This window comes from Salvelinus sp. IW2-2015, linkage group LG13 (assembly GCF_002910315.2).
Source record: "Salvelinus sp. IW2-2015 linkage group LG13, ASM291031v2, whole genome shotgun sequence".
In the NCBI taxonomy this organism is placed as follows: Eukaryota; Metazoa; Chordata; class Actinopteri; order Salmoniformes; family Salmonidae; genus Salvelinus; species Salvelinus sp. IW2-2015.
Genome location: NC_036853.1, coordinates 5633716 through 5649507, shown reverse-complemented (window position 1 = coordinate 5649507; position 15792 = coordinate 5633716). Strand labels below are relative to the sequence as shown.

The 15792-nt window shown below is 42.9% G+C and overlaps 1 protein-coding gene across 1 annotated transcript in view; it reads left to right on the top strand.

Annotated features, from left to right (window-relative positions):
• The window catches only part of LOC111972023 (sodium- and chloride-dependent GABA transporter 2-like), a 47672-nt gene that overhangs the window by 24655 nt on the left and 7225 nt on the right, over window positions 1-15792 (top strand). Inside the window, 1 exon segment of the mRNA XM_023998859.2 lies at window positions 15306-15409. Within this exon segment, the coding sequence (XP_023854627.1) occupies window positions 15306-15409 (104 nt within the window).

Here is a 15792-nt window from a genome sequence, read left to right as displayed (position 1 = left end):
TATTGGGAGGGATTGAGATACAGTGCTAGATAAAGTAAGTTATTGTTGGTGTATAATGAGGTGAGGTGATCTGTAGAATTGAGAGATATTGTTGTAATTTATTTGATTGTTGAATAGCCTGGGCCAGGGGCTCCATGAACTTATAAAAATTGCAGATGTGAGATGGGGTCACCTAGCCTGCTACTTCTAGTTATTCTGAACGGAACTGAGCAGGTATTGCCTTTTATTACAGTGGCTGGGGGAATGGTATACAGTGTAATCGGAAAGAATTCAGACCCCTTGATTTTTCCCCACATTTTGTTACGTTACAGCCTTATTCTAAAATGGATTAAATAGTTCCCCCCCCCCCTCATCAAACTACACACAACACCCTTAATGACAAACCAAAAACTGTTTTTTAGAAATGTTTGCTAATTTATTAAAAATAAAAACCAGAAATATCACAATTACATGTAGTACCAGTCAAAAGTTTGGACACATCTACTCATTCCAGGGTGTTTCTTTATTTTGGCTGTAGAATAATAGTAGAATAATAGTGAATACATCAAAACTATGAAAAAAAAACTATGAAATAACACATATGGAATCATGTAGTAACCAAAAAAGTGTTAAACAAATCAAAATGTATTTTATATTTGAAATTCTTTAAAAATATATATTTATTTTATTTTATTTAACCTTCATTTAACTAGGCAAGTCAGTTAAGAACAAATTCTTATGTACAGTGTCGGCCTATCAAAAGGCAAAAGGCCTCCTGCGGGGACGGGGGCCTGAGACTAAAAAAAGAAAAAAAAGAAAATACAATATAAATATAAATATAGGACAAAACACATCACAACAAGAGAGAAAACACAACACTACATAAAAAGAGACCTAAGACAACAACATGGATAGGCAGCAACACATGACAACATAGCATGGTAGCAACACAACATAACAACAACATGGTAGCAGCACAACATGGTAGCAGCACAAAACATGGTACAAACATTATTGGGCACAGTCAACAGCACAAAGGTCAAGAAGGTAGAGACAACAATACATCACAAAACGTAGCCACCCTTTGTCTTGATGACAGCTTTGCACACACTTGGCATTCTCTCAAATCAAATCAAATTTGATTTGTCACATACACATGGTATGCAGAGGTTAATGCGAGTGTAGCGAAATGCTTGTGCTTCTATTTCCGACAATGCAGTAATATCCAACGAGTAATCTAACCTAACAATTCCACAACAATTACCTGTCTGTGATGTGTACACAAGTGTAAAGGAATGAATAAGAATATGTGCATAAAAAAATAAATATGAATGAGTGATGGTATAGAACAGCATAGGCAAGATGCAGTGGATGGTATAGAGTACAGTATATACATATGAGATGAGTAATGTAGGATATGTAAACATATAAAAGTGGCATTGTTTAAAGTGGCTAGTGATACATTAAATCAAGATGGCAAGATGCAGTAGGTGGTATAGAGTACAGTATATACATATGAGATGAGTAATGTAGGGTATGTAAACATGATATGAAGTGGCATTGTTTAAAGTGGCTAGTGATACATTTATTACATCAATTTTTCCATTATTAAAGTGGCTGGAGTTGAGTCAGTATGTTGGCAGCAGCCACTCAATGTTAGTGATGGCTGTTTAACAGTCTGATGGCCTTGAGATAGAAGCTGTTTTTCAGTCTCTCGGTCCCTGCTTTGATGCACCTGTACTGACCTCGCCTACTGGATGATAGCGGGGTGAACAGGCAGTGGCTCGGGTGGTTGTTGTCCTTGATGATCTTTTTGGCCTTCCTGTGACATCAGGTGGTGTAGGTGTCCTGGAGGGCAGGTAGTTTGCCCCTGGTGATGTGTTGTGCAGACCTCACTACCCTCTGGAGAGCCTTACGGTTGTGGGCGGAGCAGTTGCCGTACCAGGCGGTGATACAGCCCGACAGGATGCTCTCGATTGTGCATCTGTAAAAGTTTGTGAGTGTTTTCGGTGACAAGCCGAACTTCTTCAGCCTCCTGAGGTTGAAGAGGCGCTGCTGCGCCTTCTTCACCATGCTGTCTGCGTGGTTGGACCATTTCAGTTTGTACGTGATGTGTACGCCGAGGAACTTAAAACTTTCCACCCTCTCCACTACTGTCCCGTCGATGTGGATAGGGGGGTGCTCCCTCTGCTGTTTCCTGAAGTCCACGATCATCTCCTTTGTTTTGTTGACATTGAGTGTGAGGTTATTTTCCTGACACCACACTCTGAGGGCCCTCACCTCCTCCCTGTAGGCCGTCTCGTCGTTGTTGGTAATCAAGCCTACCACTGTAGTGTCATCTGCAAACTTGATGATTGAGTTGGAGGCGTGCATGGCCACGCAGTCGTGGGTGAACAGGGAGTACAAGAGAGGGCTGAGAACGCACCCTTGTGGGGCCCCAGTGTTGAGGATCAGCGGGATGAAGACGTTGTTACCTACCCTCACCACCTGGGGGCGGCCCGTCAGGAAGTCCAGGACCCAGTTGCACAGGGCGGGGTCGAGACCCAGGGTCTCGAGCTTGATGACGAGTTTGGAGGGTACTATGGTGTTAAATGCTGAGCTGTAGTCGATGAACAGCATTCTCACATAGGTATTCCTCCTGTCCAGATGGGTTAGGGCAGTGTGCAGTTTGATTGCGATTGCGTCGTCTGTGGACCTATTGGGHCGGTAAGCAAATTGGAGTGGGTCTAGGGTGTCAGGTAGGGTGGAGGTGATATGGTCCTTGACTAGTCTCTCAAAGCACTTCATGATGACGGAAGTGAGTGCTACGGGGCGGTAGTCATTTAGCTCAGTTACCTTATCTTTCTTGGGAACAGGAACAATGGTAGCCCTCTTGAAGCATGTGGGGACAGCAGCCTGGGATAAGGATTGATTGAAAATGTCCGTAACCACACCAGCCAGCTGGTCTGCGCATGCTCTGAGGACGCGGCTGGGGATGCCGTCTGGGCCTGCAGCCTTGCGAGGTTTGACACGTTTAAATGTTTTGCTCACGTCGGCTGCAGTGAAGGAGAGCCCGCAGGTTTTGGTAGCGGGCCGTGTCAGTGGCACTGTATTGTCCTCAAAGCGAGCAAAGAAGTTGTTTCGTCTGTCTGGGAGCAAGACATCCTAGTCCTCGACGGGGCTGGTTTTCCTTTTATAGTCCGTGATTGACGGTAGACCCTGCCACATACCTCTCGTGTCTGAGCCTTTGAATTGCGACTCTACTTTGTCTCTATACTGACGCTTAGCTTGTTTGATTGCCTTGCAGAGGGAATAGCTACAGTGTTTGTATTCGGTCATGTTTCCGGTCACCTTGCCCTGATTAAAAGCAGTGGTTTGCGCTTTCAGTTTTGCGCGAATGCTGCCATCAATCCACGGTTTCTGGTTTGGGAATGTTTTAATAGAAGCTGTGGGTACGACATCGCTGATGCACTTGCTAATAAACCCGCTCACCGACTCAGCGTATTCGTCAATGTTGTTGTTCGCTGCAATGCGGAACATATCCCGGTCCACGTGATCGAAGCAATCTTGAAGCGGGAATCCGATTGGTCGGAAAAGCGTTGGTCAGACCTGAGAGCCGGAGCTTCCTGTTTTAGTTTCTGTCTATAGGCTGGGAGCAACAAAATGGAGTCGTGGTCAGCTTTTCCGAAAGGAGGGCGGGGGAGGGCCTTATATGCGTCGCGGAAGTTATAATAGCAATGATCTAGGGTTTTGCCAGCCCTGGTAGCGAAATCATCTTGGTAGCTCAACCATCTTCATGAGGTAGTCACCTGGAATGCATTTCATTTAACAGGAGTGCCTTGTTAAAAGTTCATTTGTGGAATTTCTATCATTCTTAATGCATTTGAGCCAATAAGTTGTGTTGTGACAAGGTAGGGGTGGTATACAGAAGATAGCCCTATTTGGTAAAATACAAAGTCCATATTATGGCAAGAACAGCTCAAATAAGCAAAGAGAAATGACAGTCCATCATTACTTTAAGACATGAAGGTCAGTCAATGCAGAACATTTCAAGAACTTTTCTTCAAGTGTAGTCGCAAAAACCATCAAAAACCTCTCTTGAGGCCGCCACAGGAAAGGAAGACCCAGAGTTACCTCTGGTGCAGAGGATAAGATCATTAGACCAACCAGCCTCAGAAATTGCAGCCCAAATAAATTATTCACAGAGTTCAAGTAACATACACATCTCAACATCAACTGTTCAGAGGAGACCACGTGAATCATGCTTTCATGGTCGAATTGCTGCAAAGAAACCACTACCAAAGGACACCAATAAGAAGAGACTTGCTTGGGCCAAGAAACACGAGCAATGGACATTAGACTGGTGGAAATCTGTCCTTTGGTGTGATGAGTCCAAATGTGAGATTTTTGGTTCCAACCGTCGTGTCTTTGTGAGACGCAGAGTAGATGAACGGATGATTTCCGCATGTGTGGTTCCCACCGTGAATTATGGAGAAGGAGGTGTGATGGTGTGGTTGTGACATTATCTGTGATTTATTTAGAATTCAAGGCAAACTTAACCAGCATGGCTACCACAGCATTCTGCAGCGATACTCCATCCCATCTGGCTTGCGCTTAGTGTGACTATCATTTGTTTTTCAACAGGACAATGACCCAACACAACTCCAGGCTGTGTAAGGGCTGTTTGACCAAGAAGGAGAGTGATGGAGTGCGGTATCAGATGACCTGGCCTCCACAATCACCCGACCTCATCCCAATTGAGATGGTTAGGGATGAGTTGGACTGCAGAGTGAAGGAAAAGCAGCCAACAAGTGTTCAGCATATGTTGGAACTCCTTCAAGACCGTTGGAAAAGCATTCCAGGTGAAGCTGCTTGAGAGAACCTGAAGAGTGTGCAAAGCTGTCATCAAGGCAAAGGGTGGCTACTTTGAAGAATCTCAAATATAAAATATATTTTGATTTGTTTAACACTTTTTTGGTTATTACAGTATTACATATGGTGTGTTATTTAATAGTTTTGATGTCTTCACTATTATACTACAATGTAGAAAATAGTAAAACTTTTGAATAGTGTCCAAACTTTTGACTGGTACTGTAAGTATTCGGACGCTTTACTCTGTACTTTGTTGAAGCACCTTAGACAGCGATTACAGCCTCGAGTCGTCTTGGTTATGACGCTACAAGCTCGGCACGCCTGTATTTGGGGAGTTTCTCCCATTCTTCTCTGCAGATCCTCTCAAGCTCTATCAGGTTTGAATGGGAGCGTTGCTGCACAGCTATTTTCAGGTCTTTCCAGTGATGTTAGATCTGGTTCAAGTCCGGGCTCTGGCTGGCCCACTCAAGGACATTCAGAGACTTGTCCKGAAGCCACTCCTACGTTTGTCTTGGCTGTGTGCTTCGTGTCTTTGTCCTGTTGGAAGGTGAACCTTCGCCCAAGTCTGAGGTCCTGAGCACTCTGGAGCAGGTTTTCATCAAGGATCTCTCTGTACTATGCTCCGTTCATCTTTCCCTCAGTCCTGACTAGTCTCCCAGTCCCTGCCGCTGAAAAACATCCCCACAGCATGATGCTGCCACCACCATGCTTCACCGTAGGGAAGGTGCCAGGTTTCCTCCAGACATGACGCTTGGCATTCAGGCGAAAGAGTTCAATCTGGGTTTCATTATACCAGAGAATCTTGTTCTCATGGTCTGATAGTTTTTAGGTGCCTTTTGGCAAACTCCAAGTGGGCTGTCATGTGCCTTTTACTGAGGAGTGTCTTCCGTCTGGCCACTACCATAAAGGCCTGCTTGGTGAAGTGCTGCAGAGATGGTTGTCCTTCTGGAAGGTTCTCTCATCTCCACAGAGGAACTCTAGAGCTCATTGGGTTCTTGGTCACCTCCCTGACCAAGGCCTTTCTCCCCCAATTGCTCAGCTTGGCCGGGCAGCCAGCTCTAGGAAGAGTCTTGGTGGTTCCAAACTTCTTCCATTTAAAAATGATGGAGGCCACTGTGTTCTTGGGGACCTTCAATGCTGCAGAAATGTTTTGGTTTCCTTCCCCAGATCTGTGCCTCGACACTATCCTGTCTTGGGGCTCTACATACAATTCCTTCAACCTCAGGGCTTGGTTTTTGCTCTGACATGCACTGTCAATCAATCAATTTTCAATCAAATGTATTTATAAAGCCCTTCTTACATCAGCTGATGTCACAAAGTGCTGTACAGAAACCCAGCCTAAAACCCCAAACAGCAAGCAATGCAGGTGTAGAAGCACGGTGGCTTGGAAAAACTCCCTAGAAAGGCCAGAACCTAGGAAGAAACCTAGAGAGGAACCAGGCTATGGAGGGTTGGCCAGTCCTCTTCTGGCAGTAACTGGTGGAGTTTATAACAGAACATGGCCAAGATGTTCAAATGTTCATAGATGACCAGCAGGGTCAAATAATAATAATCCCAGTGGTTGTCGAGGTTGATTCAGGTCAGCACCTCAGGAGTAAATGTCGGTTGGCTTTTCATAGCCGATCATTCAGAGTATCTCTACCACTCCTGCTGTCTCTAGAGAGTTGAAAACAGCAGGTCTGGGACAGGTAGCACGTCCGGTGAACAGGTCAGTGTTCCATAGCCGCAGGCAGAACAGTTGAAACTGGAGCAGCAGCATGGCCAGCTGGACTGGAGACAACAAGGAGTCATCAGGCCAGGTAGTCCTGAGGCATGGTCCTAGGGCTCAGGTCCTCCGAGAGAGAGAGAGAAAGAAAGAAAGAAAGAAAGAAAGAAAGAAAGAAAGAAAGAAAGAAAGAAAGAAAGAAAGAAAGAAAGAAAGAAAGAAAGAAAGAAAGAGAGAGAGAATTAGAGAGAGCATACTTAAATTCACACAGGACACCGGATAAGGCAGGAGAAATACTCCAGATATAACAGACTGACCCTAACCTCCTCGACACATAAACTACTGCAGCATAAATACTGGAGGCTGAGACAGGAGGGGTCGGGGACTCCAATCAAGCTGTAGAAACATCTCAAGGATGATCAATGGAAACAGGATGCACTTGAGCTCAATTTCGACTCATGGCAAAGGGTCTGAATAATGTATTTCTGTTTTTGATTTTTAATACATTTGCAAAAAATTTTTTTTCGCTTTGTCATTATGGGGTATTGTGTGTAGATTGATCATGATTTTTAATCTATTTAAGAATACAGCTGTAATGTAACAAAATGCGGAAAAGTCAAGGGGTCTGAATATTTTCCGAAGGCACTGTGTAGTATTTTCATCGTATTAATTTGTCCCTTTGAATGTTTTAGTACACCCACTGGAGAGCTCTTCTTTGTCTACACCCATTCAGCATCGTTCACACCCTCTTAAGCTATATCCCCGCCTGTAAACTCAGAGCGCTGTCAGATTGTCTGTTCGTAAATTCAGAGCGTTTCGTTCTTGGAGCGTTCAGAGCGCACACTGGATGCCCTGGCCAAGGAGTAGGGTTGTTTCGAGCGTTATGTCCTAACAACAGCAGTCAAGCATCCAAGCTAACTGGTTAACGCTAGCTAGCTTGTTAGCTCCTTCCAGACACAAATGAGAGAACAGCTCACTCTGACCATTTTACTCACCCTAGCAGAGCTGGATAGGCTGTTTTTATCTTATCCAGAGCGTTGGTGACTGCAACTGTGCTGCTGGCAACAATTTAATTACGCTTTTTTGCCAACGTTTACTGACACCGGCCATATTCAATGGGTGTTGAGCGTTCACCTGGAGACAGGTGTTTTCTCCATCTCCTTAGCTATCATACTCTAATTCCACTGATTTCAAAACTCGATCTCTCGGCATGTCCAGCCCACTCATTATCTCAGCCAATCATGGCTAGTGGGAAGGTTGCTGGCTTTTTCTGTGGCTAAATGAACTAGGCACGTAATTTAACAATTTTATTCGTATTTACAGATGACATACAAGTTTGTTATTAAGGCACATGAAGGTTCAAATGTTCCAGAAGGCATTTCTGCCAAAAATCGCATTTAGATTTTTTTAACAAGTTTACGTTCAAATGGATCTCCTGTGAAGTAGTAATGCGCGACATACGCCTAGTTTCCTGAAACGAGTCACATTTGAAATTGATTTCAAGAATCAAATCAAAGTATATTTCATGTGTCACATGCGCCGAATACAACAGGTGTCGACTTTACAGTGAAATGCTTACTTACAAGCCCTTAACCAACAAGGCAGTTTTAAGAAAAATAAGTGTTAAGAAAGCATTTACTAAAATAAACTGAACTAAGAAAGAAAACGATGAAAAAAGAAAATGAAAAAATAAGAAATTAGAAAAATAACAAATAATTAAAGAGCAACAATAAAATAACGATAAAATAACACTACATACTGTCCCAACCAGGTAATTTGCCTACTCATGTTATCCAATGCCCTCTTGAGTTCACGGAGAAAGGTTTGGGCTCCCAGGAAGCCGGCTTCCACAGTTGAGAGAAGAGGAGTTCTTAATTCTTTAAAAAAAGGACTCGATCTGGCTTGGTGTGGATTTACAATCAGAGGTGTACAATTCTTTATAGAAACTGAAGAGTCTTTGGTTGATTAATTTGGGTTCTGATAGTAATTCACCTGATTCAGATTCAATAGCTTGTTAGCCAGTAGATGACTGGGTCGATTACCATGGAAGTAATGGTTGAGTCTAACTCGATGGATGGCAAATTATGTTCTCTGTTTTATCAATAGATTTAGTTCTGTCTTGACTTTCAATTGAGTAGTCGCTACATGATCTCAAAAAAGTGTTTGTTGAGAACGTTCTAACGTTGTCAACAACTTTTCCAATTCTGATATCTTCTTTAATTGTGATTTGTTCAGCCCAGATGCAAATGCAATTGCTTTGTTTTTAATAAAACCTTTAATGGCTTGCCATAAAATCTGAGGATCGTCGACTGAATTTTTGTTAATCATTATGAATTCATTCAATTCAGTTTCAAATTCTTCACAGAAAATATGATTTTGTAGTAAGTGACATTAAAGCACCCTCTTGTGTCTCTTTTAGGATATTCTGATATATGTATCTGGCAGTAATAAGCATGATGATCAGACAGGCTCATATGTTGAGTTTCCATTTTCTTGATTAAATAAAATAGAGGAGTAGATAATAAGAGTACGAAATCGATTCTGGAGAATGTTTTGTGCCGAATAGTGTACTCTTTTGCTATAGGGCTATGAGCTCACCAGGCATCAATGAGGCTGTAATCAGAGCGTATATGTTGGAGAACCTTGGTTTCCTGTGGATTGTAGTTGGTCTTATTAGATTTGTCCCGCGTGTCCAGAATGGCATTCATGTCTGTTCCAATAACCAGCTGGATTTCAGTTAATTCCAACAACATGCTGTTCAGAGAATCATACAACTTAGGATCATATGAATCTGGAGCATACACATTAATAAAGGCCATTTTCTTTCCATTATACATTTAAAATCTCCTAGGGATCCCTTACGATACATTTAAAATCTCCTAGGGATCCCTTACGGCTAGAATCCCGTTACCGGGATCGATTTGACAACATCCGGTAAATTGCAAAACACTAGAGTCCACCTGAGTGACACGTTTAAAGAATACGAATACTTCTTCATTTTACAAAAAAAAACATCGAAGAATTTCTAAAGACTGTTGACATCTAGTGGAAGCCATAGGAACTGCAATCTGGGTCCTAATAATTAGGCTTTCCCATAGAAAAGCKTTGGAAAATCCAATGACCTCAACGACAACAAAAAATCCTGGATGGATTGTCCTCGGTGTTTCACCTGCCAAATTTGTTCTGTTATACTCACAGACATTATTTTAACAGTTTTAGAAACTTTAGAGTATTTTCTACCCAAAKCTACCATGCATATGCATATCCTAGCTTCTGGGCCTGAGTAACAGGAAGTTTACTTTGGGCACCTCAGTCATCCAAACATGCCTTTACCAAGGACGGTGATTTTGAGTTTCTTATGTATCATTATGATTACACCCGTAGTTTTGTTTGGGACTGACGAAAAAGCAGCCAGTTTTCAGAAATGGTTCTCTATTCCATGTGCGTCATTTTGGAGCAGGTGTGTTTCTTGGAGCATTGCTATATCTATATGGTTTCTTGCTAGAATATTATGACAGCTGGAACGTTTGATAGGAGTATTTAAATTCAAATTTCACGAGAGAATAGTTAGTGTTGCCATTGTTTTTCTAAAACATAATTGTTATCTATAGTGTTGATAAGCCCATGGATGTCAAATAAGCAGGACCCATAGGGAAATCTACCCATTGGTCTCTCCCCACCCAGAAGACGCTCTCTATAAAACATTCCCCTTCCCCGCCTTCCCCCCTCCCTAGCCTCCAGCCCTCCCTCCCCGGTTCCCCCCGCCCTGCACTATAATTACATGTTTGTAGTATAACGGCTAGTGGCAGCCTTACATATGAAATTCCTTAAGCAGCATATTTTTGGTATTAAGGTATTCATAAAAATAATAATAATTAAACTAAATAAGTAACCAATTCAGACCTTTACAATTAAGTTAGCAGACTTGAAGAGTAAGGGTGGGTAATGAAAAAAAAATTATGAAAATGATAACAAGAAGAAACTATGACACATATGCAAGTCTAATGCCTAAACAGTAAAAAATAGGATAGCTGTAGTATCCATATATTGTCCATTGTTCATTAATTTGCATGGTGTCATCACTGTGTAAATGTCCTGGACCATGGAGGCAATATAATGATAACAAGTTCAATGCTCAGCAATAATAGTAGTATTGTTCCTTATACCCAAACATGAGAGGTCTCCTCATCATTGTCTTATGCTGAGGGCAGCATCCAATTATAACCATAGGCTAGGCAGCATGATTGTGCATGGATAGCATACCAGAATAAAGATCTGTTGGCTTGTCCCCTTGTGTGTTGGGTTTGATGTGCTTCTCCAAGAAGTCTTGAGCTTCCTTAGCAGTGGAAAACGTGTGTTGCTTGGTGGATGAAGCCGCATCTCAGGTTTAGCTGGCGTAGCTGGGATCTCACCTCYTTGTAGGTCTTCTGCTGTTTTAGCAGTTCAGCACTCAGGTCTGGGTAGATGCTGATCCTCTTCCTTCAATAAGTCAGATGCCCGGATTRCGCTGCAAGACGAACAATTCGCTGCTTGACTTCAAAGCTGTGGATCCAACAATCATACAACGAGATCCGTTGTGGAGTTGACCCATGCAATGCGCAATGTTAATCAGCAGCATGGGACCCAGCAGCTCCTGTCCGAACAGTTCATAGAAAAGATTGATCATGAAGGAAGTTGGGTTGCCCGCTTCCATGCCAGTTTCAAGTCCTGTGATTTTTCAAATGATTCTGTTTCTCTTTTAGGAGTTTGATTTTCCCTTTTAACTGACTATTTCCAGGTCATGGATAAAGATGGTGCCGAAGAACATGGCTGACGTTTTACAGATTTTTTTTTTGTGTTGTGTAACTTATTTTTTAACTTACTTATTGTGTACATAATGTTGCTGCTACCATCTCTTATGACCAAAAATAACTTCTAGACATCAGAAAAGTGATTACTCACAGCGGACTGGAAGAAACTTTTTCCTTTAACAAGTCTGATGAGAAGGATATCCTGCTTTCACTGGAACAGGCCCAGATCCACGCCTTTTTCGTGAAGAAAAGACGCCGGAAAAGGGGACGCAGATCGGGGATGCTTCTGAGAAGCCGGAGGCGTGCGAGTAAACTCCCAATGCCTTCCATTCTCCTCAACGTGCAATCGTTAGAATTTTTTTTGATTACCTACTATTAAGATGATCCAACCAACAGGACATTAAAAACTGTAACATCTTATGTTTCACCGAGACGTGGCAGAAAGAAGAAATGGACAATATAGAGCTGGCGGGATTTTCCGTGCACCGGCAGAACAGAGACGCTACCTCTGGTAAGACGAGGGGTGGGGTTGTGTGTCTTTTTGTCAATAACAGCTGGTGCACGATGTCTAATAGAGGTATTGCTCGCCTGAGGTAGGGTACCTTATGATAAACTGTCGACCACACTATCTACCAATAGAGTTCTCATCTGTATTATTCGTAGCCGTCTATTTACCACCACAAAGCGAAGCTGGCCCTAAGACCGCTCTCAACCAACTCTATAAGGCCATAAGCAAAGAAGAAAATGCTCACCCAGAAGCGGCGCTCTTAGTGTCTGGGGACTTTAATGCAGGCAAACTCAAATCAGTTTTACCAAATTTTTACCAGCATGTCACATGTGCAACCAGGGGAAAAACAATCCTAGACCACCTTTACTCCACACACAGAGATAAATAAAAAGCTCTCCCCGCTCTACATTTGGCAAATCTAACAACAATTATATCCTCCTGATTCCTGCCAAAAACTAAAGCAGGAAGTACCAGTGACTCGCTCAATACGGAAGTGGTCAGATGGAGCGGATGCTACACTACAGGACTGTTTTGCTAGCACAGACTGGAATATGTTCCGGGATTCATCCAATGGCATTGAGAAATACACCACCTCAGTCATCGGCTTCATCAATAAGTGCATCGATGACGTTGTCCCCACAGTGACTGTACGTACATATCCCAACCAGAAGCCATGGATTACAGACAACATCCGCATCGAGCTAAAGGCTAGAGCTGCCGCTTTCAAGGAGCGGGAGACTAATCCGGACGCTTATAAGAAATCCCACTATGCCCTCAGACGAACCATAAAACAAGCAAATGCAGGATTAAGATTGAATCCTACTACACCGGCTCTGATACTCGTCGGATGTGGCAGGGCTTGAAACTATTACGGACTACAAAGGGAAACCTAGACACGAGCTGCCCAGTGATGCGAGRCTACCAGACAAGCTAAATGCCTTTTATGCTTGGTATGCGTATTGGAGTGGATCTAGGGTGTCCGGGAGGATGCTGTGAGCCATGACCAGCCTTTCAAAGCACTTCATGGCCACTGACGTGAAGCTGAAGCATCCCCCCCTTGTACACTGCTGCTACTTGCTGTTCGTTTGTTACCTATGCATTGTCACTTCGCCCACACCTACATGGACAGATTACCTCAACTAGCCTGTACCCCTGAACACTGACTCGGTACCGGTGCCCCCTGTATATAGCCTTGTTATTGTTATTCTTATTGTGTTACTTTTTATTATTACTTTTTATTTTAGCCTACTATGTAAATATTTTCTTCTTCTTGAACTGCACTGTTGGTTAAGGGCTTGTAAGTAAGTATTTCACGATAAAGTCTATACTTGTTGTATTCGGCGCATGTGGTAAATAAAGTTTGATTTGATTTGATGGAGTCGCACCTCTGTCACATTGGCTGTCTTCTCCAGACTTTCCACTTTGGTTGAATAGGTATCCACTTTAACAGTGAGCACTGCCAATGATTCAATGATTTACAGGTTTTAGAGGTAATCTCTTCACAAACTATCTCTCGAATAGTAGCCAGCTCTTTCTGTTGTCTGTTGTTGAGAGCCTCCATGTTCCCATAGTTGAATTGTGGACGGACATACTGCTGGAGCATAATAGAACTGCTAGGTATTTCTTATCACTCAATGAATGTCCCACATGTTAATATGAAGTTTTAGGAAATAAGTCTGTTAATTCATAGTAATTTGCAAAGGAAAGCCACGAAAGGCCATGCGTTTCAATGCATGCCACTGGAACCAGAAACAGTAGTAGATTTAAAAAAAGCTTTTGACTCAATTTGTCATGAGGGTCTTGATGGGGGAAAAACATTATAAAATCCATTTACACAAACAACAACTGTGTTGTTAAAATTGGCAAAAAACACACATTTCTTTCCACAGCGCTGTGGGGTGAGACAGAGATGCAGCTTGAGCCCCACCCTCTTCAACATATACAGTATATCAACGAATTGGCGAGGGCACTAGAACACTCTGCAGAACACGGCCTCACCCTACTAGAATCTGAAGTCAAATGTCTACTGTTTTCTGATGATCAGTAGCACCTAGATCTTCTGCACAGAATATGTTAGACTTGGGCCTTGACAGTGAATGTCAGTAAGACAAAAATAACGGTGTTCCAAAAAAGGTGCAGTTGCCAGGACCACAAATACAAATTCAATCTAGACACCGTTGCCCTATAGCAAACAAAAAACTATACCTACCTCAGCCTAAACATCAGCACCACAGGTAACTTCCACAAAGCTGTGAACGATCTGAGAGACTAGACAAAAAGGGCCTTCTATGCCATCAAAATAAAAATAAAATTTGACATCCCAATTAAGATCTGTCTAAAAATACTTGAATCAGTTATAGATATATTGCCCTTTATGGTTGTGAGGTCTGGGGTCCGCTCACCAAGCAAGAATTCACACAATAAGACAAACACCACATTGAGACTCTGTATGCAGAATTCTGCAAAAACGTCCTCTATGTACAATGTAAAAAAAACAAATAATACATGCAGAGCAGAAATAGGACGATACCCGCTAATGATCAAAATCCAGAAAAGACAACCACTTAAAAGGAAGCAATTCCCAAAACTTCCATAACAAAGCCATCCCCTACAGAGAGATGAGCCTAGAGAAAAGGCTCCTAAGAAAGCTGGTCCTGGGGCTCTGTTCACAAACACAAACAAGACAGCAACACAATTAGACTAGAGAGAGAGAGAGAGAGAGATTTTCACAACCACTTCTCCATTTTGGCACTTAGAGTATGTTGAGTAACACCAGAAAACGAAATGAGCGCCCCAATCCACTGGGGGCTTCTCTGAATGAATACAACCCTGTGTTGCAGGCAGTGACAAGCTACTCCAAGAAGCCTGTACCATGAGAACATCTGCCTTAGTGGCTATGGCCCATAGGCCCTGGTCAAAAGTAGTGCACTACATAGGCAATAGGGTGCCATTTGGGATGCAACCCAGAAGTCTTCCTGGCTGCCAGGCAGCCAACTGAAACGTGCCTCCATTGCTTCAGCACCACTTTGCCGAATGGAACAAAGAGCACCCTCATTTAAATTGGAACTGTGTTGTGCTGGTCGTTCATAGAGTCTGTGGTGGAAAATTACCACACTTGGCGTTGAGGAGCCATTGAGATGGAGAACTAGCGTGCCAGTGACATTGTCATGGTGGAGAGGGTGGGCTTAGGACTGAAGAGGGGGTATGGGGTCTATAGACAGGGATTACTGGGTGGTTGTATGGTGGGTGGTGATGACATAATAAGTGACGAGAAATGGGGTGACCGTGTTTACCACAGAGTGAGGAGCGTGTAGGTAATTATTTGGTCATAAAATGTCTCGCCATTAGGGGTTTATAGCTGTCGTTCTATAATGTGTTTCATAGAAGTAAATGTATCAGCCAGGAACAATGCCATGGTTTCTCCCAGCAAATGAAAAGGCTGGTTGGTTTGGTTTCTTCCTGTTCTTTCTAGGTATGGATGGATGCAGGGACTCAGATCTTTTTCTCGTATGCCATCTGTCTGGGGTGTCTGACTGCCCTGGGGAGCTACAACAAGTACAACAACAACTGCTACAGGTCAGGGCTCAGCTCAGAACACACACTTACACCTCTACCTCCCAGTCCACTCTGCTCTACTCTGCTGTACTGTACTCTGCTCTACTTTACTGTACTCTGCTCTACTGTACTCTGCTCTACTTTACTGTACTCTGCTTTACTCTTCTGTACTGTGCTATACTGTACTGTACACCCCACCTCCTACCTCACCTAATTAGATAAGACTGAGATTATTAAACAGAGAAGTGATTTGTTCTGTTTTACACCCTAATGACCTATCCATCAGTTCTGTTTTACACCCTAATGACTTAACCATCAGTTCTGTTTTACACCCTAATGACCTAACCATCAGTTCTGTTTTACACCCTAATGACCTAACCATCAGTTCTGTTTTACACCCTAAT